Consider the following 23,179-nt stretch of genomic DNA (forward strand, 5'->3'; position numbering starts at 1 on the left):
GGAGCGATGAGTCTCAAGCTAAGGAAGTCTAGTCTGCCAGCAGCACCAGAAGCTGGATGGATCTCACTCAGAGCCTCCAGAAGGAACCAACCCACTGATACTTTGATTTCAGACCATGCTTCCAGAATCATGAAAGAATACATTTCTGTTTTTAGCCACCCAGTTTGTGGGACTCTGTCACCCTAGGAAACTAAAAACTTTTATAGGAAGTTTCTAGACCTTCATTGGCCCTATCTCCACTGCAGACACCCTTCTCTCAGGCCCTTCCCCTTTGTCTCAGCTTCTGTTTTTGGCAAAGTCACCAACAAACTCCACGCTGCCTTCTTCAGGCTCTATTTTACTGGTCAACTTGCTTCACTGGATGCCATGGCTTTCCCTGGATGTGTTCCCTGGTCCACAATCTGGATTCTTTTCCCAACTCTGGCCCCTCCAAGTTAGTCTTCTGCTCCCCCACACCTGTCAGAATGCCCTAGGACTCTATCTGCCTTCATGTGAAGGCCCCTCTCTGGGAGGGGTTAGCCAAAGAGATGGAGCCCTGGGCTTCCATGATGACTCTGAAAACTCTCTGACCTCCCGCTATCTGGGAATCTCCCCTTGGGGGCCACCAGCACCTCAGGCCTGACATGGCAAAGATGCAGCTCACCACTCTGCCCAGTGCCCAGGTCTCTCTTCCTGTTGAGTTCACTATCTCATAAAAAAAAAAAAACAATCCATCATTCTCTAGCTATCCGAGAAGCCAGGTCACCTTTGTATCCTCCCTTTCCGACACAAGCACCCATTTCCAGAGTAGCTCCTGAATCCAGCTCATTCCTGACCTGGACTTTCCTTAGACCTAGTTGGCCCACTTCCATCTGGCTACACTGCCTTACACCACCCACACTACCAGCAGGGGCTCCTTCCAGATGCAAAGCCAGATGCCCCTCCCTGGCTTCAAATCTTTCAAGGATTTTCTTAGCTTTCCCTCTCTCCCTTTGTTGTTCTGCCCCTCCCTCCAGTCACCCTCCCTCTAGCATTCATAAGTACTTGGATTTCCTGAGTCATGCTGTTTCAGGCCTTAGTGACTCTGCACCTTCACCTCCTTCTTCACCTAGTTAGTTAGTTGCCTGTCTTTCCAAACTAGATAAACTCCCTGGCCGGCAAGAGAACCCTACCCCTTCCCAGACTGCCTTCCTGCCCCTCTGAGGGGTTTTTCAGACACCTGAATACACCTCTGCCCACACTGTGCTCTAACAGATTTACACACCGGTTTCTCCCACAAGACTTTAAGACCATATCTTATTTATCTCTGTATACCTAGGGTCTGGCACTATTCTGAGACCCTGGAGGCTCAAAAAATGTTTGTTGAATGAACGAATGCACAAATTCATGGATGGAGGGGCAATGGAGTGAGGGCTCCTTCCCATTCCCTCATTTGAGAGCTCCTTCTGGAGGCTCAAAGATTAAAGCGTCTGCCTGCAATGCAGGAGACCTGGGTTCGATCCCTAGGACGGGATGATCCTCTGGAGAAGGAAATCGCAACCCACTCCAGTATTCTTGCCTGGAGAATCCCATGGATGGAGGAGCCTGGTGGGCTACAGTCCATGAGGTTGCAAAGAGCCGCACATGACTGAGCAACTTCACTTTCACTTTCACTTTCTAGCCCAAGCTACTCAGGGGACAAATGGTGGAGCCTATCTGGAAGAGCATCATAGCTGGAGTTCAGAGCTCTGAACTCAAATCCATCTTCACCAGCTGTGTGCCCTTGGTCACATCACTTCATTTCTCTGAGTTCTTATTTCCTCATTTTTGTTGTTGTTTTTTGTTTTTCTGCTTCCTCATTTGTAAAATGGGAATCCTCTGCAGGACTGTTGGGAGGATTTAAAGAGAGAATGCTTGTTAAGGTATACATCAGGGTACCAGGTAAGTTGGATGTGAATGGGGAAAGGAGGTGCAGAGGCTCTGCCACTTGTCAAAGGTCACACAGAAAATGAGGCTAGCCCCTCCAGTTCCTGGACTGGGGCTCTTTCCCCACTCGTCATCCCCAAGGCCAGCCCCTTGTCCCAGGAAGGGCCAAGTGGAAGGGAGCGTGCACAGACCTGAGCAGCTGTGGGTTGATAAAGGACAGCAGATCCTGGATCAGCTTGAAGCCCATGCTGAGGAGGAAGCTGGTGCTGAAGGTGGCCATCAGGGCCCGCAGGAAGGAGGGCTCCTGGGCCCGGGGTCGGCCCTCAAGCAGCACCTCACCTTCGCTGGACAGCTTCTTCCTCGAAGCCTCTGCAGCCTGGCGTCTGGTCCGAGGAGGAAGGAACAGGAATAGGTACAAAGGAGTAGGAATGGGTACAAAGGCCCCATCAAGCCAAGGGCCACCGGGGCTATTGAAGAGCAGGTAGGAGGGGGAGCTGCTTTCTTGGCTCTCAGAATTGGGGCAGACAATGCAACTCTCCAGCTGAGAATCCCGAAGTGACTCTGTCTCCAGGTTCTAGAGGATATATGAAGGGGTGTCTTAACTGCTCCCCAAGAACTATACACCCAGCAATTTCCAGCATCTGCCTCTCCAGGGCTGGCTCCAAGGAGAATGCTATGAGAAAGGAGACTTGGGCAGGGCTGGCTAGTGGCCTAGTCACTGGGGGGCTGAGCAGGGAGGGAGTGGAGGTGGCATGAAGGGACAGAAATAGGGTGCAGCAGGCAGACTGGAGACCATTAGGTCTCAGAGGCTCCAAGCCATGAACCCAAGACACGGATGACCAAGTCCAAGTCCCTGGCTCCTCCACAGCCAGCTGGCCATCAGGGGTTCAGACAGAACTAGCATGGGACTTCTGGGACCCAGACTGTGGGTGGAAAGCAAAAGGGTTTGGTCCTGGAGGGGATGTGGGTGAAGAAGGAGGACTCAAGAGTCTCAGATTTTTTGTCTGAGTAGTCAGCCAGAGACAGACTCCTGGGTCAGTGGGAAGGCCCTCAATCAGATGGTAATCTCCTCCAGCTGTTGCCTCCACATAGAAGGCAGGATTAAGTGGGGACGCTGTTCTTAACTTTCTTCTCCTGGTCCTTTCCCCTCCTGAGGGAAGTCTCCGGAATCCACCCTTCAAGTCAGTCAGGGCGGTGCAGTGGTGACTGCAGGGGGCCAGACAGCTGGGTGTGGATTCTGCCCATGCCACCACCAGTTAGGGGACCTTGGGTGCATCATCAAACTTCAGTGCTTCAGTGATGTCATCTGTCACACAAAGACATTAGAGTCTGTGCAGTAGGGCTGTCAGACTGACTGGGTTAATCTTACAACTACCCCTCAGACACAGTGTTAGTCGCTCTGTTGTGTCCAATTCTTTGCAATCCTGTGGACTGTAGCTAGCCAGACTCCTCTGTCCATGGAATTCTCCAGGCAAGAATACTGGAGTGGGTAGTCATTCTCTTCTCCAGGGGATCTTGCCAACCCAGGGATTGAACCCAGGTCTCCCACACTGCAGGCAGATTCTTTACTGTCTCAGCCACCAGGTAAGCCCCTTGGACCAAGTGAGTGTGCAAGTGTCAGCCATTCTCCAGCTGGCCCATGCAGGCCTAAACTGCACACCCCAGGACCACTTGCACCTGTTTTTCTCTCCACCCCCAGCCATGTGATCTACCAACCTTGCCTGCAGGAGACCTGGGCTGTGTGAAGGGGCTGGGCTGGAGGGGTGCGGGGACTGGGGGGAGGGGGGCCTCACCGCGCTGCCTGATCTTGTTGCTTCTTCCACTCCTCCAGCAGCCTCTGCATCACCATCTGGGAGCGGTCCTCCTTGTTTAGGGACCAGAGGTCTCGCTCCTCCAGGGGCCGCCTGTAGCCGAGGATGGCCAACCTGGAGTGGGCAGGCAGCACCACACTGGGTCAGAGTTTAGGAGCCTGGGGACAAGGGTCTCCAGACAGGAGGGTGTCCCTGGGGGGACAGTAGCAAAGAAGAGTGTCTCCTTTATTCCTACAGTGACTCCCACTCCAAGTTCCAGCCTTTTCTCCCTCCCTCTCATATGCCCCATTGACTCCTGGGCCCTGGTGATGAAATTGAGGCTGACGGGGGCCCTGAGCGATGACAAGACCCACTGGATGGATCCCAAGCCCAGGAGCTTCCTCAGTGCAACACGGTTAATGGGCTGTCACCGAGGTCACAGACATCATTCTCCTGCTTTAGCGCCTCTGAGAGATGCCCAAGGAAATGACAGCTGCAAGCTTATCCCTGACCAAAGAGCTGGGAGCTAATTCTCCCTCTAGAACCCTGGGCCTGTCCCCATGGCCTGCCAGACACTGGGCTGGCCTGTGCCCTGGGATCAGAACCAGACCAGGCCTGGCTTCTGTATTTAGCCCCCAGCCCAAACAGATAGGTTTCCCCACCCTTGTCTGCCCCATGCCCACTGGGGTTCACAGTTCCTCAAGCTCTGGGATTCTTTGCCTGCTCCTGTTCCTCTTTCTAATCCCCCAACTATCCAACCAGATTCCCCAGGCTTAGGGAACAGTAAACTTACTTTGTAAACCACCAGAAAGATAGGCGGGAGAGGAAGCCAGCTCCAGCCTCTGGGCAGGGGTTCTAGAAGGTAAAAGAGTGAGACAGGGGAAATCAGGAGTGCACACCACCCTCTCAAGGCAGAGCAGAGGGAGGAGGGTGCCTCACTCCTTTCTGCTCCAAGCCCTAGTTTGCACACTCTGGAGGTGACAAGAAGATCAAATGAGTTGGAAGGGCTGGGCTGACCAATGGGCTGTGGAACCACCTTTACCACCCAACTCCATTAAAACTTACAGGGTCGATATTCTTAGGGGAGAAAAACGGTGGCTTCTCTCTGAAGCAGGAGAGGATGAGGGCAGAGAGCACCAGAGCAAAGTAGATGTAGAAGGTCGTGAAGCGGAAAGGGTCTGAGATCTTGCCCTGGGGGAGAGAGGGGAGCAACATCATAGCTTGGGGATCCCGGGCCTGCAGTCCAAAGGACTTCTTGGGGGCACCAGACCCCTCTGTGTAGGAGTCAGCCCCTGGGGGCCCCTGGGTCCCCCACCCAGAGGGTTCTGAGAGAGGGGAAAGGCCATAGGGGGTCTGCTATTTGGTGGAGACTTGCCCTGCTCACCTACATCACTTTGTGTAATTGAAGAAATGAGGCTTCAAATGGCTCAGGAACTTGCCCAAGATCACAAAGTAATTGGATTGTTCCCAGCCTGTGCTCTTATGAATACACTTGACTGGCTTCTCTTGAGTTGGAGAAAGAGGGAGACACTAGATTGATCCCCAGTGCTCCTACCACCACATCACCTGCCCCCCACCCCCACCACTGAAGATTAAGAGGAAGACCAGGAACTGAGGGAGGTGGGAAAAAGGGGGAGAACAAGATAATGGGACTCCAAGGAAGCCAGAATTGCTCATGGTTGCACACACAGGTTCTCACTGCACAAACACTGCATTTGATGGTGGCTACATTCCACAAGCAGCCAATGAAGGGCTCATCTTGCTGCATTTCCTTGGTTACACGGACTCTCACCCTGCTCACCAATCTGCTTCTCAGCAGAGAGGCAACAAGTAAGGAATGACACAAGAGGGACTGAACAGCAGAGGCGGTCCTGGGAGCTGGGGAGGGGCAGAGAGGAGGAGCCTGGGAGCCAACAGTGACCTTGAGCTCTGGGGCCAACCCCTAGACGTGTGGACCTAGCAGGTTTCTCTTTTCCCCTTACCTGTGTCAAAGCTGAAAGGATCTTGGAACGGAAGGGGATGATGCCACAGACCACACACAGGAACCAGAAGATGATGAGAACACCCGAGGACCGAACCCCCTGCAGCCGCTCATACTGGATCAGCAGGGTGGCCAGCAGCTGTGCAGTGAGAGCAGCAGGCACTGGGCCAGAGCACACATCTGGACCTGACTCCATCCCTCCCCACACCCCATGGCTAGATGTCTCTGGAATTACCCCCTTCTAAGGTGTCCAGCCTTCTCCTCAGAGCCCACGGTTCCCCCATCAGCATCCCACAACCCACTAGAGATCCTCCCCTACCCAGATCCCCTGGTCCCGCACTGACCATGGTGACCCCCACCACCAAGGGGGTGACAAAGAAGACGGGGGCAGGGGCCCAGCCGTGGACCAGGCCATGGAAGGAGTAGAAGAGGTCAGCCCAGGAGACACACCACAGCAGGACGCCCAAGGCCTGTGAACAGGGCATAGGTTGGAGCCTCCATCCTCAAAGAAACGGAGAGCCCCCCCTGGGGAGGGGCCTTTGGTCCTGAAACCAACAGATCTGCCCAGGCCTGCCCTCAAGGGCCGGGCTGGGCACTGGCCGGAAGCTTCTCCAGAGTGGGGAGAGCATTGTTGGAGACCTTGACTGAACTTCCCCAGAGATTATCTCAATGGGCTGTAGACCCAGCTGGCAGGCTGCCATGGCCCTGAGCGCAGGGCAGGGGAGGCTGGGGAACCCAGTCCAGTCACTGAGGTGGGGGAAGGGACTCATTCAGGTTCCGGGCCCGCCCACAGCAGAGCCCTGAGCCTCTGACCGTTTTGAACCTGGAGAGGTGAGAGAGGACAATATAGCCTTGGTGGTGGCGCCGCAGATAGAACAGGTAGCAGGGCAGAGCAGCCCACAGGTAGACGCAGGGGACCCAGGCCAGCAGGGAGTTCTGGAAGCAGGGAGTGAAGTCCGGGTTGTCTGTGTGCAGAGACAGGTTGGAGTCCTGGGAAAACAGAGAAGAACTCAGGGGCAGCAATGGGCTCACACTCCAGGAAGGGGGCTGGGCCAGAGAGCTGCTCCATGCGCCCTAGTGGTTGGAAGGTGTGTGATCTTGAAAGGCTAAGTGAACAAATAAGCAGGCATTGTCCCAAGCATGAGCTCTCCCAGGAGGCTAAGGGTGCTAGTTTCCTCATTTCCTCATATTTTCTCTCTCTCTAATTGACGTATAATTTAAGCACAATAAACTGCACCCATTTAAAGTGCATAATCCAGTGACTGACAGTTGTACACACCTGCAAAACCGCTACCCACAATAAAGATATCAAATATTCCACCATTATCTGAGTTCCTTTGTGCCCCCTCTGCAGCCCATCCCTCTCAGGCAACCACTGATCTGCTTTCTGTCATTCTAGATTTCCACTCTTTTTTTTTAATTAATTTACTTTATCAAAGCAGTATATGCACATGGTTGAAGAGTCCACTTCCTCTCTAAGTCTCCCAGGGAAGGGGTAGGGAGCCTCTTTCAGCTTTAGTTGCCTCTCTGTTCAAAGGGGAGGCCATCCCCCACCCCACCTACCTCCCTCAGTGGGAGTGAACTCAAAGGAACAAGGTGATGTGGAGAGAGCTTTGTAAACAAAGCCCTGGCGACCCATCCTCTCATTTTGCAGAGGACTGTCCTGGTTCTAGTACTGCAAGTCTTGGGTCCTTGGGAATCACTGAGTCCAGACAAGATCCCCACCCTCTGTTTTGTCTTTACACCTAAGAATTTTTTTGGAAATGGATGGGGGAAACTATTCAAACATATATTTTACTAAAATTGTTTCCCCCAAGGCCACCAACAAACTAATCCTTTTTTCACTTCTTGCAAAGTATTAGACATTCTTTACAGAAAGCTCATAAAATATAAACAACTAAAAAACAAATAAAAAACAAGCCTCACCCACAAGCCCATCCACCTAGAGACAATACCAAAGGATAGAACCTCCTACCTTCTAATTGCCAGTTTAAAGAATTACCATTTTTATTTTTCTCAAAGTTATAACATGCATATAATTTTAAAAGTCTAACTGTGAAAAGGAAAATGGTACCCTGCCTCATTACTCCCCACCCCTAGCTCCATTTTCCTGGGGTAAATATGTCAAACATGCTAACATTGTTCTGGGAGCTACTTTCATGATTTTAAGCAATTTGCTTTCATTATTATTACATGATCTACCACTATTTGGTAATTGCTATTTTCTTTTGCCATTTTCTTCTCACTAGAAGGCAAGGCTTTTATCTCCCTCTCCACTTGAACTCCCTTAGCCTTCCAGTGTAGAAACATCACATGCTGTTGCTAAATAAACATTCAGAGTTTACATATTTTTGACTATGTAAATATTGTTCACTGCTAAGTTCATTGCTACTAACTCTACTCTTTTCAGTTTGACCTTAGGCAAGATGCTTGAGCTTTACCTCTCTGGGCTTTAGTTTCTTCAAGGGTAACTAACACGGGATGATAACATCTCCCACAGGGCCCCTCCCCCTGGCCCCTCAGCCATCAGTCTAGCCCAAGCTCTCATCTCTTCCTGAGCAATTTCCATGGGATTCTCTTCCTTTCTGGTCTCTTCCTTTCTATGCCCTATGGGCCCAGATCCCTGCCCACACTCTCCTGGTCTTCTCCTTCCTTTCTGGTCTTTCTTTCCTTCTAAGCCTCTTTGTTGCTTCCCTCTCTTGGCATCAGAGTGGCCCCAAGCTCAGTCCTTTCCTCTTCTCCATCTCCTTTTCCATCTGCACTCAACCCCAGGGCAATCTCATCCAGTCTCATCTACGTGCCGATGGCTCCCAAGTTTATCTCTTCCCGTGCATGCCTGCATGCTAAGTTGTTTCAGTCGTGTCCAACTCTTTGGGACCCTATGGACTGTAACCCACCAGGCTCCTCTGTCCATGGGATTCTCCAGGAAAGAATACTGGAGTGGGTTGCCATGAGCTCCTCCAGGGGATCTTCCTGATGCAGGGACAGAACCCACATTTCTTACGTCTCCTTCATTGGCAGGCAGGTTCTTTACCATGAGCTCCACCTGAGAAGCCCTAACTTTACCCCACCACTCTCCAAATCTTCACCTCTATATCCAGCTGCCGACTGGACACCTCCATTTACGCATCGTACAAGAGCCTACAAGGCCCCCACAGTGTACCTTCCTGCCAACCTGTGACCTCTCTCACTGCCTCTCCCTCCATCACTCCAGCCAGTGGCCTCATTACTACTTCGGAACACACCACACATGTTCCTGCCTCGAGGCCTTTGCACTTGCTGCTCTCTGTCTGGAACACTCCTCCCTTAGGCATCCTTAAGTCTTTATTTCTCTTTGAGGCCTACCTGGACCACTCCATTTATTATCGTCTCTTGCACCCTATCTCCAGCATTCCCTTAACCTTTCTCTGCTTTTTTTCCCCCTGTATCTACCACCTTCTAACATGCTATATAATTTAGTAGTTTAATGTGTTTTCTTACATCTCTTCCTGCTGGCATATGTGTTTCTTGAAGGAAAGAATCTTTTTTTTTTTTTAAGAATCTCTATTTCATTTACTGATGTATCCTAACTACTGAGAGCAATGCCCAGCACGTACTAAGTGCTCACCAAAAATTTGCTTTAAATAGATTAAACATTTGTTGAATAAATGAGTAAACAAAAGGATAACCTTGTACCCTCCCTCTAAGCCTTCAGTGGTTTCATACTGACTAGAAGACAAAATCCAAGCATGGCACTCAAGGCCCACAGCTGGCCTTGAACTTTCCATCTATCTATCTAAGCTGTCAAACTATGTGCCCGAGTTCTGTCATCTTAAGAAAACAGTTCACGGAGCGGTCTGCACACCCTGCTTCCCGTTCCTCAGCCTGTCCCCACTCTTTCATTCCATCTGGGTCAGCACTCTGCCTCTAATGCACCCACCCACAGCTGTGAGATTTCTGAGATGCAGTGTTGTGCCCCTTGCCTTGTGTCCCCAGACCCACTCCTGGAGCCAAGTCCAAGCAGCCCTCCTGCCTTCCCACTGCTCCTTTCCCCCACTGCCAAACTCACTTCACTCTAAATTGCACTCCTACACCTTTTTTCAGTCTGGTCCCTCTTTCCACCTGTCAGAATCCCAATAACAACAGGGCAGGGTGACGGGCCCTGCTTAGGACCCACCTCTCCCATCTTGAGCATCCTTCCTGCTCTGAACTCAGCACTTAAAGACCTAAAGAGCCGCCTTCCAGAATATGTCTTCCACTTGATGATGCTCCGGTAAAGGCCTGCTATGGGCTTGGTGGGGAGGTTGGGGAGGTGGGGTGGAGGCACACTTGGGACAAACGGTTCCTGCCTCTATGGAGCGTGAGGTCCACGGACACACTGCTTTGGGGGCGTTTCACTCAAACCCTGGAAAGCAGAGGTTGTGCCACATACATCTTGTATTCTAGAACCCAGCACTTAGTAATCACTCAAGCTAAGGCCCAGCAGACTCTTGCTGAGCACTGGCACTCAGCCCACGGCTGAGGACTGGATCATAGAGCGGGATTACACTGTAGACCTGGTCAGGCTCTTCCAAGATGGGGGAGGCAGACAGCCTGGCCTGCATGGTTTTCCTCTTTAAGACATTTCTCATCCGAGTATAATATACTTAGAGAAAAGCACACACAGCTTAAGTATACACCTCAGTGAATTCTCACACACTGAACATGATTGTGTAACTAGAACCCAGATCAAGAAACAGGACATGGCTGATGCCCAGAAGCTCCTCTTGGACTTCCTCTCAGCCACTCCTCATCCCAGGGGAATTTTGTTCTGAGTTCCAACAACATGTGATTTTGCCCACATGGGACCTTCCTATAAAGGGAACCACACAGCCTAGATCCTTCATGTCTAGCTTCTTCACTCTGCACTGCATTTGAGGGGTGGCATAGTAGCTCAGTCGGTACAGAATCTGCCTGCAATCCAGGAGACCCGGGTTCGATTCCTGGGTCAGGAAGGTCCCCTGAAGAAGGAAATGGCAAACCACTCTGGTATTCTTGCCTGGAGAATCCCATGGACAGAGGAGCCTGGCCAGCTGCAGTCCATGGGGTTGCAAGAGTCGGACATGACTTAGCGACTAAACCACCACCACCATATCCTCAGTGTTGAGTGTGGGGATTCTTCCTCCCCATTCTTACACGTGGTCCATTGTATAAAAGGACCATGTGGAGGAGGAAATGGCAACCCACTCCAGTATTCTTGCCTGGAAAATCCCAGGGACAGAGGAGCCTGGTGGGCTACAATCCATGGGGTTGCAAGGGATCGGATACGACTGAGCATGCACACACATACTAAGGAAACATTTTTGTTTATAAAAGTTCTACAGTATACTAATGCATATATATGGAATTTAGAAAGATGGTAACGATAACCCTATATGCAAAACAGAAAAAGAGACACAGACATACAGAACAGACTTTTGGACTCTGTGGGAGAAGGTGAGGGTGGGATGTTTCGAGAGAACAGCATCGAAACATGTATATTATCAAGGGTGAAACAGATCACTAGCCCAGGTTGGATGCATGAGACAAGTGCTTGGGGCTGGTGCACTGGGAAGACCCAGAGGGATCGGGTGGAGAGGGAGGTGGGAGGGGGGATCGGGATGGGAAATACATGTAAATCCATGTAAATACATGTAAATCCATGGCTGATTATGTCAATGTATGGCAAAAACCACTACAATATTGTAAAGTAATTAGCCTCCAACTAATAAAAATAAATGGAAAAAAAAAAGGACCATGTACTGACCCATTCCACCCTCGAGTGGCAGCCACACCCTGTTTAACCCTTCACAAACCCATTAATCCCATCCTCTTAGTTACCAGTCTGATACCTGGCCCAAGGCCATACCCAACTCTATCACCTGGTCTTTGGGCCTGGAGGGAGTGAACTACTGACCTCTCTGGGCCCAACTCGAGCTACTCTTTCTACAGAAAGCATTTCTGGGGTGCCCCAGCCTCCAAGGGGCTTTGCTTTGCTTTGTTTTGTATGGTCTTGGCACTCAGGCAAATGACTATTACCTGAGAGAGATCGAGGCCCTTTATGTTTCAGCAGCATTTTATTATAGCACTTAAATGGTCATTATTCCAAAAGAAAAGAAGAGGAACAGTATTAGACCTGGCTTGCAAAAGAAAAAACAGGTTCCACTTGCTCTGGCAACAGGTCCAAGGACACCTGGAAGTCAGGAGCTGGGAGGAACAACCAGGCCTCGTAACACCGAGACACTCCCACCTTATGTTCCTTCGCCCTGCACCTGTGAGTAAATTTTCTCTCTAAGCGATGTGAGCCCTTCGGGGTAGACACTGGGCCTTACTGTTACTCCTCTCCTCTCTTGCCCCACACCTTCCAGCACAGGGTCAGGTACAAGGAGCAGCCCAGATTGACCTTGTCAACCAAGGTCTATTCATTGACTGATGAGGGATAGCGTGTGCAGGGGATTGGAGCCTGAGTTCAAAGGCACAACCAGGAATCACGCTTGCGAGGGGTCAAGGGCAGGGCTCTTTGAGGTAGGCACGGAACGGCCATGAGAACAGACCCTGATGTAAAGGACCCAGTGTAGGCTGTCTCTTTGGAGCCGTGGAATGGTGTGTGAGTGCCTTCATCTCTCTGAACCTGTCTCTGAGCATGAATAATGGCAGCAGTGATAGCATCCCAGCCAGCTCACTTTGCGGGGAGAATGAACCGCAAGGCACCTTGACTCAAATGGGGCAATACTGGAGGAAGCAGTCATGAACAGAAGCTGCTGGGACCTTGTTTTGGTTTCATAAACTTCCATTGTGGCAACAAGAGATCTTAGGAGGACCAGATGACCCACAGGGAGATCCGGCCTGGGCTCAGTTGGGTAGAGCCCTCTCCAGGAGATAGCATACCGGTCCATGCCTCTGTCCCCAGACTATCTATTTGCCTCTGACATTCTGCTAAGACCTAAGGACTTCCCAGATGGCTCAGGGGTAAAGAATCCACCTGCAAATGCAGGAGACACAAGAGATGTGGGTTCAATCCCTGGGTCGGGAAGATCCCCTGGAGGAGGAAATGGCGACCCACTCTAGTATTCTTGCCTGGAAAATTCCATGGACAGAGGAGCATGAGGGGCTATAGTCCATGGGGTCGCAGAGTCAGACAGGGCTAAGCATAGCACAGCACAGCAGCTTGCTAAGACAATGACAGGACCCACCACATACAACATGTCCAGAATAGAACTCCTGCTGGTCCCTCCTCCAGACTGCCCACCTCGATGCAGGAAAATGCTTTCCTTCTCTCAGGCTGGAATACTCCAAGTCATCCTTGGTTCTTTCTCTCACAACTCACACCCAGCCTTTCAGGAAATCTTGTCTATTCTCCCTTCAAATTATTAGGTTGAACTACATGAAAGGATTATATCCAATGCTTTTTATCTATAAAAAGGCATCCTTACCTGAATCTCCCTGATAGGTCCAGGACCCAACTGCTCCTCTCCACCCCACTCTCTCACTTGGAGTGTGGCATCGCCCCCTCTCTCATCTCCCTGCTTCTGTTCCTGCCGCTTACCCAGCAGTCTCCTTCAGCACAGCAGTTAGAGGCAAGTCTTCATGAAACCTAAGCAGGACGTCTTAGTGACGCACCATGTCACTGCTCTGGTTAAAACCTGTCACGGGCTCCCCATTTCACTCAGAGTAAAAGCCCAGGGTGCCCTTGAGACCCACATTATCTGCTCCCCGTCTCTCTGACCTCAGCTTCCCCACTGCCCTCTCTCCCTTGCCTCCCACCCTCTGCGGTCTCCAAAGGTCAGGCCTGCGCTTGTCTCAAGGCAGTGGTGCTGCGGCATGCCCTCATCACCTGTAAGCTTGTGCTCAGATCTCAGATCTTGTGGAGGTCCACCCTGACCTTTCTAATTAAAACTGGAACTGTAACCCCCATCCGGGTCCTGCATCCCCACCCCTGCTAGCCTATCCTCTTTTCCCATAGCCCTTACCGTTATCTAGGATAGTATCGCTATCTAGGATAGTATATAACTGAGTTATTTGTTATGTTTATAATTTTTCTGTCTTCTTCCACTGGAATATGTGCTCCGTGAGGACCGGTTTGTTAGTTCTGCTGGGCCAGCTAGGCAGCCCCACTGCCTAGGAGAGTTCCTGGCACAGAGACCACACTCCGATGCATTTGTGGAATAAAAGAAAGAAAGAATAAATGGACAAATAAGTTAAAGTTACCCTCTAAAGCCCACATCTGCAGCTGAATGCCCAGGAGCTCAGACTGTTCCCTCCTTGACACCAAGGCACTCGAAAGGGTCTCTGACCCAAACAAAGCTAAGTGTAAAGGACAGGGTTGGTGGAGGTCATGGACCCCATACTACTCCTTGCAACCCCACAGGGCAGGATGGGTGATCCCTTCTCAAACCACCAGCCCCCAATCCCCAGTCTGAAGAACACCAGCTGGGCTGGGAGCCAAGACCATAGCCCTCCCCCACTGCCACCCACACAGTTTCCACGGCAACAACAGCTACTTTAACAATGTGATTAAACAGCTGGATGGGGCTGATAAGGTCTGGAACCCAGAATGGACTACATACCGGGGAGCCCCTAGGGCACCAAGGCTGAAATCCCTACAGACCCCAGCAGGGGACAGGTGGCGGTAAGGACCCAAGAGCCCTCTGCCACAGCGCCTTTAGGGACTTTCCAGCCCCCGGGCGCCCCAGGCGTTTTGATAGCCTCTGTCGAGAGAAGTGTAATTACTTCCTTAATCCTGTGTTGTGGGGAGACGGGATCAACTGACAAGTTCATTATCTCAGCAGAAATGGAGGTACAGAAAAAGGGCAAGGGCCTGTTCACACGCACTAACTGTAGCCTTTGGAAGGGTCTGGGTCTGGAGGCAAAAATCTGTGGCTCACAGTCTGGCCGGCCCGTCTGCTTCTGAAAGGGCCTTGGCAACCAGCAAGAACTTCGGGTACTTGAGCACCAATGTGTTCCAAGATTCTTATTTAATGTCCACAACAGCTGAGACTCATGGCTGAAAAGTGACCAGCCCCGGTTTGCATGGGCTGACGCCAGACCTGACCCCAGGCCACGCAGCTCCAGAGTCCCAGTTCCTGTCAGGGTTCCAACATGACAAACCACCCTGGGGATAGAACATGTGTGTCCAGATCACTTGAAACATTAAAAATCTCCTTTCAGCCGTACAGCCTGCCCTCAAACCACCTCCTTGCTGTGGTTCTTCTCACAGAGCAGAGGGAAAGAGGCTGCCATCACAGGGTAACAGACTAGCTGGCATTCTAGGAGTCGCTGGACTAGAAACCTGACTATCCAGTTAGAAGGAGAAATCCAGTCCACGGATTAGCCCCCATGAGCACCCACCCCAGCCCAGGAACACCTCCTGGATCCAGCCTTGGAAACAGGAGCAGCTCCAGGTCGGGGAGGGGAGGCCCCACACACAGCAGTGACACATCCAAGTCTCACTGCCCCACCCCAGCAGGGATCCTGCTGCATCTGTGCCCCTGGGTCAGCCACACCAGGGAGGGGTGGACACGACCCAGGTGCTCTGACCCTGCCTCCTCGGCCAGTCAGCTGGCAGGCCCCACTGGGGCCTCCCTCCCTGGGGGCTGGTCCCGTGCTCCAAGGTCATTTCCTGGTGAGAGGACCAGCAGGCGGGCTTGGCAAAGTTCCCTCCCAAGTGCCACTTCCTTGACTCACTTCCTTCCCTAAGTCTCCAGCTCTCCAGACCAGGTCTGGGACATCAGGGCTTGGGAGAGGCCAGCCTGGGGACCTAATCTTTCTACCAGGAGACAGAAGTTCAAAGGATCAGTTTTGGTGCCCCAGATGGGATGGAGAGAAGGGATTCTAGAGCCCCTAGCCTGGCAGGGAAGACTGGGTTCCTGGTAGGGGTGGAGTTTGGTGTCCAATAGGCTGAGGGGTGTCCAACTCCTACCTACCTGCCTGAGCCATTCTTGCCTCTGCCAGTTTCCCCAGATCTTTGAGGGTTACTATCTTCATGTGAGAATCAAAATACATTGAAATCAGAGCCTTGTCTGTTACTCATATGTTATGGTGGCCACCTATTCAGACTGTGCAGTGACCCAGGAGGAGGCTGGGGAAGACCCTGACATCCCAGAGCCTTAAAGTCCACAGAACCCTAGTCATAACCCCCCGAGTCTGAGGCTCAGGTCCTCAGAATCAGAACTGAGCAACTAGATCTGAAGGAGGTCCCAGCTGGAACTCAGAGAGGGTGAGCAATTTGCCTAAAGTCACACAGCTGGTGAATAACAGAACGGCACTAGCTGGAACAGAGCAGGAGACACAGGGAGGATCTAGGGACTAGAGCCCTGCCCCTCCCTAGGGTGAGTAAACAGCCAAAGGAATAGTGAAAGTGAAAAATGGTGCCTGACCAGTAGGAGACCCACAGGACTCTGCCAAGAGCTGCTGCCAGGTAATTCCTTGCGGAGAGTGTGGAGAGGGTCAGGGAAAGAGGTCTGAAAATCTCAGAGGAGGAACTGGTGAGTCTCCTATTGACCACACATTTTCTCTTCCTAGCTGGTCGCAGAATTTCAGGCCAGGATCCCACCTCCTTCCTCTTTCCAACACCCCCACCAAGTGGTTACTAACCCTGTGCTTGAGCCCCCCAGTGATGGGGAGCTCACTATTGCTCAGGCAGCCAGTGCCATCTTTGGACAGCTCTCTTGGTTAGGACCATTGGATTTCTAAGCCTGCATCAGCCTCCCAGGAATTTCCTGGAGCCATCAGATGAAAGCTAATTCTGCAAACAGGTCAAGACCTCCTTAGGACAAACAGCTGAGGCCCTTCCTCTGTGCACCCTCATTACCATGTGGGTGTTCCCCTATCTCCACTGCTCAGAACAGAGTAATCCTCCGGGCAAGAGGCAACATGGTACATCAAAGGGACACTTCCACCTTCTTTGTTCTAGAGGCATCTCTGGATCCATCATTCCTGGGCCACTTGGCCACAGTTCATCCCCTTGGAATTTATTTCCACACACTCCCAAGCATGATCAGAGATGCTGGTAATTCACCCCAAAGCGGGTAGAGGTAAGAGAGTCAAAGAAAGGATGACTCACTCATCCAGTGCACAGTGTGTGTGAGTACATAGCATGTATGCACATGTCCAGGGGGTTCAGGAGTCCCCTTGGGGTTCCTACTCTCACCTTTAGCTGGGGCTAAGGCAGATGGATTTATCCACAAATTGCCCAGGAAACAGCTGAAATGGGAGCCCCTGGCCCAATGGCCTTGCCAGCCCTTTTTTGGTAGGTCTTCCCAAATCTAGACCTGCTAACCTCATCTCTTTTCCTCTTTATTCCTCTTCCCAGGGATACCATGACCCATGAACATCTTACCAACAGGGAGTTTTAAGTTCTCAAATCACTTCACATTCTGTTTCTAATTTGATCTCCATATGTCTTGTGAGATAGTTAAGAGATGGGTTATTTCCCCATTTCACAGGTGGAAAAACAGGCTGGGAGGATAAGCTAGCAAAAAGGCTTGGTAGAATAAACAAGTGGCCCAGAGGGGCCTGAACCATGTCTCTTGCCCCTGCTTTTCACCCTTGGCTCAGGTATTTTCTGGCTGGCCTGAACCAACTTCCAGCAAAGTGGGTCATCCACAGGCCTCAAAGATAAAAGGTTCAGGGACAAGTATACTTGACACACAGTGAATATGAGCTGCAAACTAGCACAGCATCAATGAGGAGCCCTGAACTCCAGGCCTGCTGGGTAACTGAGCTAGAGCTGAGGTTATAGCTCCAGCCTCCAGGCCTCAGACCCTGCTCCCCTTGTCTCAGCTCTGCAAACACTCAGAGGATGAGCTGGGAGCCTTCCTGCTTTTTCTTCACCCCACCTCCAATCACCAGCCACACTGGGTATAGCCTAGAACAGCTTTCAGGAGCTAAGAAGATAATGTGGAAAATGGAAGGTGCTTAGACATTGAAGTCAGGAAGAGGAGTGGTCAGTTCCCTTGTCATCTGAGGTATCCACTCAGAGACCTCAATGGAGTCACCTCTTGAACCTAACATAGATGCGCTGACTCCCATGGACCCTGGGGTTCTCAGAGGAGGCGCACATAGCTCATAAGCAACAGGAAATTCAGGGACCAGGAAGTCCAAGAGCCCAAAGTTTCACAGTCAGGCAATGGCAAAGTAAGAACCATATCTCAGTGTTCTGTTTTCCAGTCCAGCAATCTGCAGCTGACTGTCATGTGACCTTGAAAAATCCCTTCCTTCAGTTACTCCTTCCTTCAGGTCTGTAATGAGGGGCTGGACCGGCTGCTCCAAGCCCACAAGCTCTGACACTTGGATTCCATAGTATCATGGAAGGCCTGAGAACAGGAAAGGAGTCCCGAGTCCCCCAACTCCTGGTCTGTTAAAGTATGTTCTTGGGAGAGTCCTAAGGTTTTAGGGTTAACAGTCTACCCAGGAACAAGGGGCCCTTGCATTTGAGGCTTGGGCACATCAGACAAGTCCTTGATTTACAAGTCCTCTGCTTGGCCACCTCAGACACTGTGATCTGCCATGGCGACATCAATCAGGCTTAAGGGACAGTGAGAGGAAGTCTACTCCTGAGCCAAGGGGACAATTTCTGGACTCTGGTAACAAGTGACCAGGTCAGGCTGGATGACAGATGGGGTTCCAGTGGGGCTGGGCAAGGAGAGCCAAAGAGAATTCACACCATCTCTGATGAATCAATTAGTGACCCAGAGAAAAAGAGTGATCCCCCCAAATCATTTTTTACAGGTATTCCAATGCCCCACATTTAAAAAATCCATGTAACTCCTCAGTCCAGCCCAAACACAGACCAAGGGTAGGTTTCCTGACTGTATACACACACTTATGTACACACAGGCACACGCACCCACACAAGCACCCACCCATGGGTAACACACACTAGGCACATACAGCACCAAGTACAGCTGTACAAACACCTGAAATGGGAGAAAGATTTAAAGACTGGGATGCTGAGGCCCTGGATCTGAGACCAGCCTACATTGGGCAGGCCCAGATAACCACCTCGAATCTGAGTTCATCTGTAAAACGGAGACGCACCACCGCTTGGCCTCCCAGAGCAGCAGTGATGACCAAAGGAGCTGCCGTGAGCAGGTTTTGAAAACTGTAGGAAAGCTCTTGGGCTGTCTACTTGGACTGCACCTGAACTAGCGGGGAGTCTGCAGTCAGCAGCCTGAAAAGCAGCCTAATATCTTAGAGATTTGGTGTGTGAATCAGCAGGTCTGCTTTTCTATCCCAGCTCTATGCCGCTCTAACTGGCTGATTTTGAGCAAGTCTCTAGGCCCTCCTTTCCCCCTCTGTAAAAGCAGAGGGTGGACCAGGAGATCCTGATACCCTGTACCTGTAAGGCCCTGCCTCCAGAGTGAGGTCTGCCTCTCACTGCTGCAGCTGGGGCAGTGAGGATCACTTGCTCTCTGGTGCCTCTTCCCAGAGGAAAGAAGGAACTCTTCCCAAGAGGGCAGGAACCTTCGAAGGAGAGGAAAACCCAGTGCAGCCAGCCTCCCAAAGCACCTGGCTGACCAGGCATCCAAGTCCTAGCCCATGGGGCAGGTGCTGAAGGGTTATCAGCATCTGAGCGACCGGGACATGCCTCTTCTGCCCCCTGCAGTCAGCCCCAGAGAGGGACTGGGGTGAGGGGGGCAAGCGGGGACACCTTCTGAATTCAGGATGCCACCCACCGAGCCCTGAAGGAGCCTAGTACTTGGCTTTCCCAGACTCTGCCATGCGGCTGGGGCGGGGGGGAGGGGGACAGGGAGGCCACTAGGGACCAGGCTTTGGGCGGTGCCACCCAGGCCTCTTCCCCGCACCACAGCGCCTCTCCCCGGGGCTGTTTAAGGGCTAGCCAGTTCGCGCCCTCAGTCCGGGGACACCTCCTTACCCAGAACTTGGAGCCGAGCTCCCCGGAACCGCACAGAGCGTCCATGAGGTCCGGGCGCGGCTGCGAGGAGGGCGAGCACTATCGCCTACCAGCCCGGGACAGACCTAGCGACCGCCTGGAGCCGCCTCCGCCCCGGCGTTCCGCCCCGGCCCGCCCCCGCAAGCCCTTCCCCCAGGCCCTTTGGGTCGAATTGCGACAGCGCCTCCCCGAAACTGCGGCTCCAGGAAGGTTTGGGGGACAGGAGGAGGCCACTGACACAGCGACAACCCTTTCAGGTGGCCCCTGTGCCGCGTCGAGAGAAGTCCCAGAAAGATGAAGCTGCTAGGGCGGGAGCTGGGTCTGTTTCCAAGAGGGACACACCCGACCCGCTCCCGGACTCTGCTGGGGGAGGGGCCCCCCAGGAGTCAAGGAACGTGGAACGGGACTTAACAAGACTCTCTCCGTGAATAAACCCCTGTCACATTCATCTCTGAATGTGTCTCCTCATCTGTGAAATGGGAAGAGCTTGTGAGTTCTCTGGGAACTGGCAGAGACCAACACACAGTGTGCGTGTGTGTGTGTGTGTGTGTGTGTGTGTGTGTGTGTGTACACCCAAGGAGAGAGAATGGGAGAGGGTCCCAGGATCGTTCAGATGGTGGCTTCCCATGATTATCTTGAACAGCTGCCCGCCTGAGGTTCTGTCCCTCCCTGATTTTGCACCAGCTGCTTTAGCCTCCACTTTTATTTCTGTAAAACAAGGATAATCAAGGTACCTATTATAATCAAGGTACAGGATTTCTCTGAAGATTAAATGTGAAAGGTATGTAAAGCCTCGAGCATATCTCCTGGCATATTAAGTAGGCTCCACTTCAGCCTGGTAAGCGTGGGAGATGGGCAGGTGAGGCTCCAGGAAGGGCCCCACATTAGCACATCCCTCCTAAAACCAAGTCACCACATTCCCCATCTGTAAAATGTGTTGGGGGGTCAATGGCCTCCTTCTCCTGCTTTCCAATGCTTGACCCTTCCCTCCCTCCATTTTCCACTCCCCTAGTCATCCTCTCTTCCCTAACGTGACCCCAGAAGCCAGTTCATCACCCCTCTTGGGATTGAGAAAGAATCTCCCCTTTCCCCAGCACCTCTTCCCTGCTCTTGCCTCCCAACCTTGTTCCTGTCTGTAGGATCTGCCCAGGTGATCCCTTCCCTGCACTTGTTCTTGAAAGAAAGTGTTTTCTTGCTTGGCTGCTCAGCAGCAGGTGTAGGTGGGTGCCAGCAAGACAGCATAGAAGCCACAGCCACCTCCTATCCCTCTGGGCAGACAGGAAGTCACCAGAAGGAAGTCTACAACCATGAGCCATTAGAACAGAGATCTGAGCCAGCATGAGAGGAGTGGAGGTGGGAGCAGGGTGGACAAGACTCCCCCTTCCCCAGGCAGGAGACTGGGGCCCTCTCCCCTGCCACTGAGCAAGTCCTCTTAGCCCTTTGTCTGCCCCCCCCCCCAACCCAACTCACCCAGTCTCCCAGCCCCCTCCATCTCTGAGCCAGACTCTGCAGTTTTCACACTCCTGTCGCAGTCTGTCTTGGGTTATATTTAGTTGTGAAGAATCAGTCTTCTTTGCCAGTCTGAGAGGTCCCCGAGGGCAGAGATCGACGGAATCACCTCCACCCCTGCCGCACCTTGGGCAGAATCTTTAGTATACAGTGTGACAAGCCCCTTGATGTCCCTGGGACTCAGTTTCTTGAGCGACTTGGACAAGATGCCATCTAGGGTCTCTTCCCACCCTGCTGATCTAGGCTTCTATGTGGAGCAGCTGGGCAGCCTCCACCAACCTTTCCTCTAGTTTGGGACTGGGACACTTGGGTTCTGCCTCCAGCATTGTGGCTGCAGCACCATCCCTTTTGGCCCCAGCCTTCCCATTTTGCTACTGGAGGGCCTTTCCCTAGCCTGTGGCATTGGGTGGGAACCTCCAAGATTGAGATCGTAGTGGGACACCTGGCAATCCTCGCTTCCTCCCCTCTCTCTTGAGGCATTCATTGGGAGTTTGCTCTTCCTGGCCTCTCATGGAATGTGGCTCCTTTCACAAAGCCATTGAGTAACAGCTACAATATTCCTAGACATTAAGCTGCTGGTCATTCTCACCAAAGCAAGAAAAGTGAGGCCCTCCTTTTGTCCTGCAGAGTCAGGATGAGCTCCATGTCTTCTGAATGCTGGGCTATTTCCATGCATCCTCTGGGCAGGATAAATTTCCTGTGTCCTTTGCTATTGTGTCCCCCTCAAGACTGCTTGGCATACTCTCCTCCCAATGCCTCACTTCCCTTTCTGCACCTGACAAACTCTACTCATCCTTGAAGATTTCACTCAAGCCCTTCTCCCTCACGCCTTCCTTGACGCCCCCACCCCAATCCTGAGTAGGGATCCTTTCTCTGCACAGCCCTCCCTCCCTGTACTCTTATCACTGATGGTCTTGCTTATCTCCCCCAAAAGACTGTGAACATCTTAAAGATAATATTGTTTACTTTTTGTTTGTTTTTGGCCACGTGGCATGCAGGGTCTTAGTTCGCAGACCAAGGATCAAACACTGTGCCCCCTGCAGTGGAAGTGTGGAGTCCTAACCATTGATTGCCAGGGACTTGCCAAGGATAATCTTGTTTGTCACTATGTCCTCAGCACCCAGGATAGTGCCTGGCAAAGTTGGCCTTTAGGAAATACTTGTCGACTGACTAAACAGTAATCCTGTATCCTTAGAAGAGGTCATAAGTAGCAAGGCCGCTGTAGCATTAGGTACAGTCCCAGCCGTGAGCACTGGCTACTCTTCTTCGGAGTTTTCAGGCCCAAGATGTTTCCAGCTTGAGGCTCCTGAGAGGAGCAGTAAAGACTTATGGGTTGAGTGGCAGCATAGAGGGTAACTGAACCTCCCCCAGCTTTAATGGCTCCAGCCCCATCCCCTCTCCCCAGTTGACTGCAGCTCCAGGCAGGATGCACAGAGAGTGTGCTGCATCTCCCTTGCCAGCGAGCATCCCAGGGGAGCTCAGCTTCGGGAATTTCCTGGCAGAAAGATGGAAAGATAAGATAATTGCAAGGTACAGCTTTGAGCATCAGTGACAGCGGAGAAAAGAAAGCAGAGCAAGTGGGTGTCAGGGAGACCCAGAGACAGGAAATCCTGCAGACAGGGAGAGTCGGGTAGGAAGTGATGGGACAGGGGGAAGGTATAGAACAGCAAAGGCTGCCAGTTCTCCCCTCCACTCACTGCTTGTTTTCTTTTACCCCCCATGACTTCTTGAAGGCTTGGAGCACCCCCAAGCCCCAAACCAACCTCCAACTCTCAAACTTCAGCTCTCTTTTCCTGCGTGGTGGGGCAGGGGCTCCTTCCTCCAGACCCCAGCCTGGTGGGGCCTACATTGGCCCTACTTGTGGACTCTGCAAGGAGGCCTCCTGCTCCCAGTCTGCACTTTGATCTGATTTGGCAGGTGTGTGAGCACTAGCTGCTGTGCCCCCTTCAGGAGTTTTCAAAGCAAGAAGAATTAATTAGCTCAGTGAGCCACAGTCAGCAGCTTCCACACCTGGACCAGGGCTAAGACACACAGAATTCCAACATTTCTTAGCAGAATTCCCTCCTGGGTTTTCACTGGAGCCACCACCTCCTGGATCTTCCTTGCTGTGTCCTCAGAGCAGGG

At 52.0% G+C, this 23,179-nt stretch overlaps 1 protein-coding gene across 5 annotated transcripts in view; it reads right to left on the bottom strand.

Moving 5' to 3' along the window:
- Positions 1–19,650, bottom strand: part of ABCC3 (ATP binding cassette subfamily C member 3) — a 48,690-nt gene extending 29,040 nt beyond the window's left edge. For all 5 annotated transcript variants that reach the window (XR_011492274.1, XM_020913990.2, XM_020913991.2 and 2 more), the window contains exons 1-8: positions 19,529–19,650; positions 6,469–6,645; positions 6,000–6,125; positions 5,657–5,794; positions 4,740–4,865; positions 4,468–4,529; positions 3,678–3,809; positions 2,076–2,267 (exon numbers count right to left, since the gene is read on the bottom strand). Coding sequence is in view for 4 of the 5 variants with exons in the window: in XM_020913990.2 (XP_020769649.2) it covers positions 2,076–2,267; positions 3,678–3,809; positions 4,468–4,529; positions 4,740–4,865; positions 5,657–5,794; positions 6,000–6,125; positions 6,469–6,645; positions 19,529–19,573 (998 nt within the window). In the remaining variant the exon portion in view is untranslated. The remainder of the gene's footprint in view (positions 1–2,075; positions 2,268–3,677; positions 3,810–4,467; positions 4,530–4,739; positions 4,866–5,656; positions 5,795–5,999; positions 6,126–6,468; positions 6,646–19,528) is intronic.
- Between the last annotated feature and the right edge of the window lie 3,529 nt (positions 19,651–23,179).

This window comes from Odocoileus virginianus, chromosome 17 (assembly GCF_023699985.2).
Source record: "Odocoileus virginianus isolate 20LAN1187 ecotype Illinois chromosome 17, Ovbor_1.2, whole genome shotgun sequence".
Taxonomy (NCBI): Eukaryota; Metazoa; Chordata; class Mammalia; order Artiodactyla; family Cervidae; genus Odocoileus; species Odocoileus virginianus.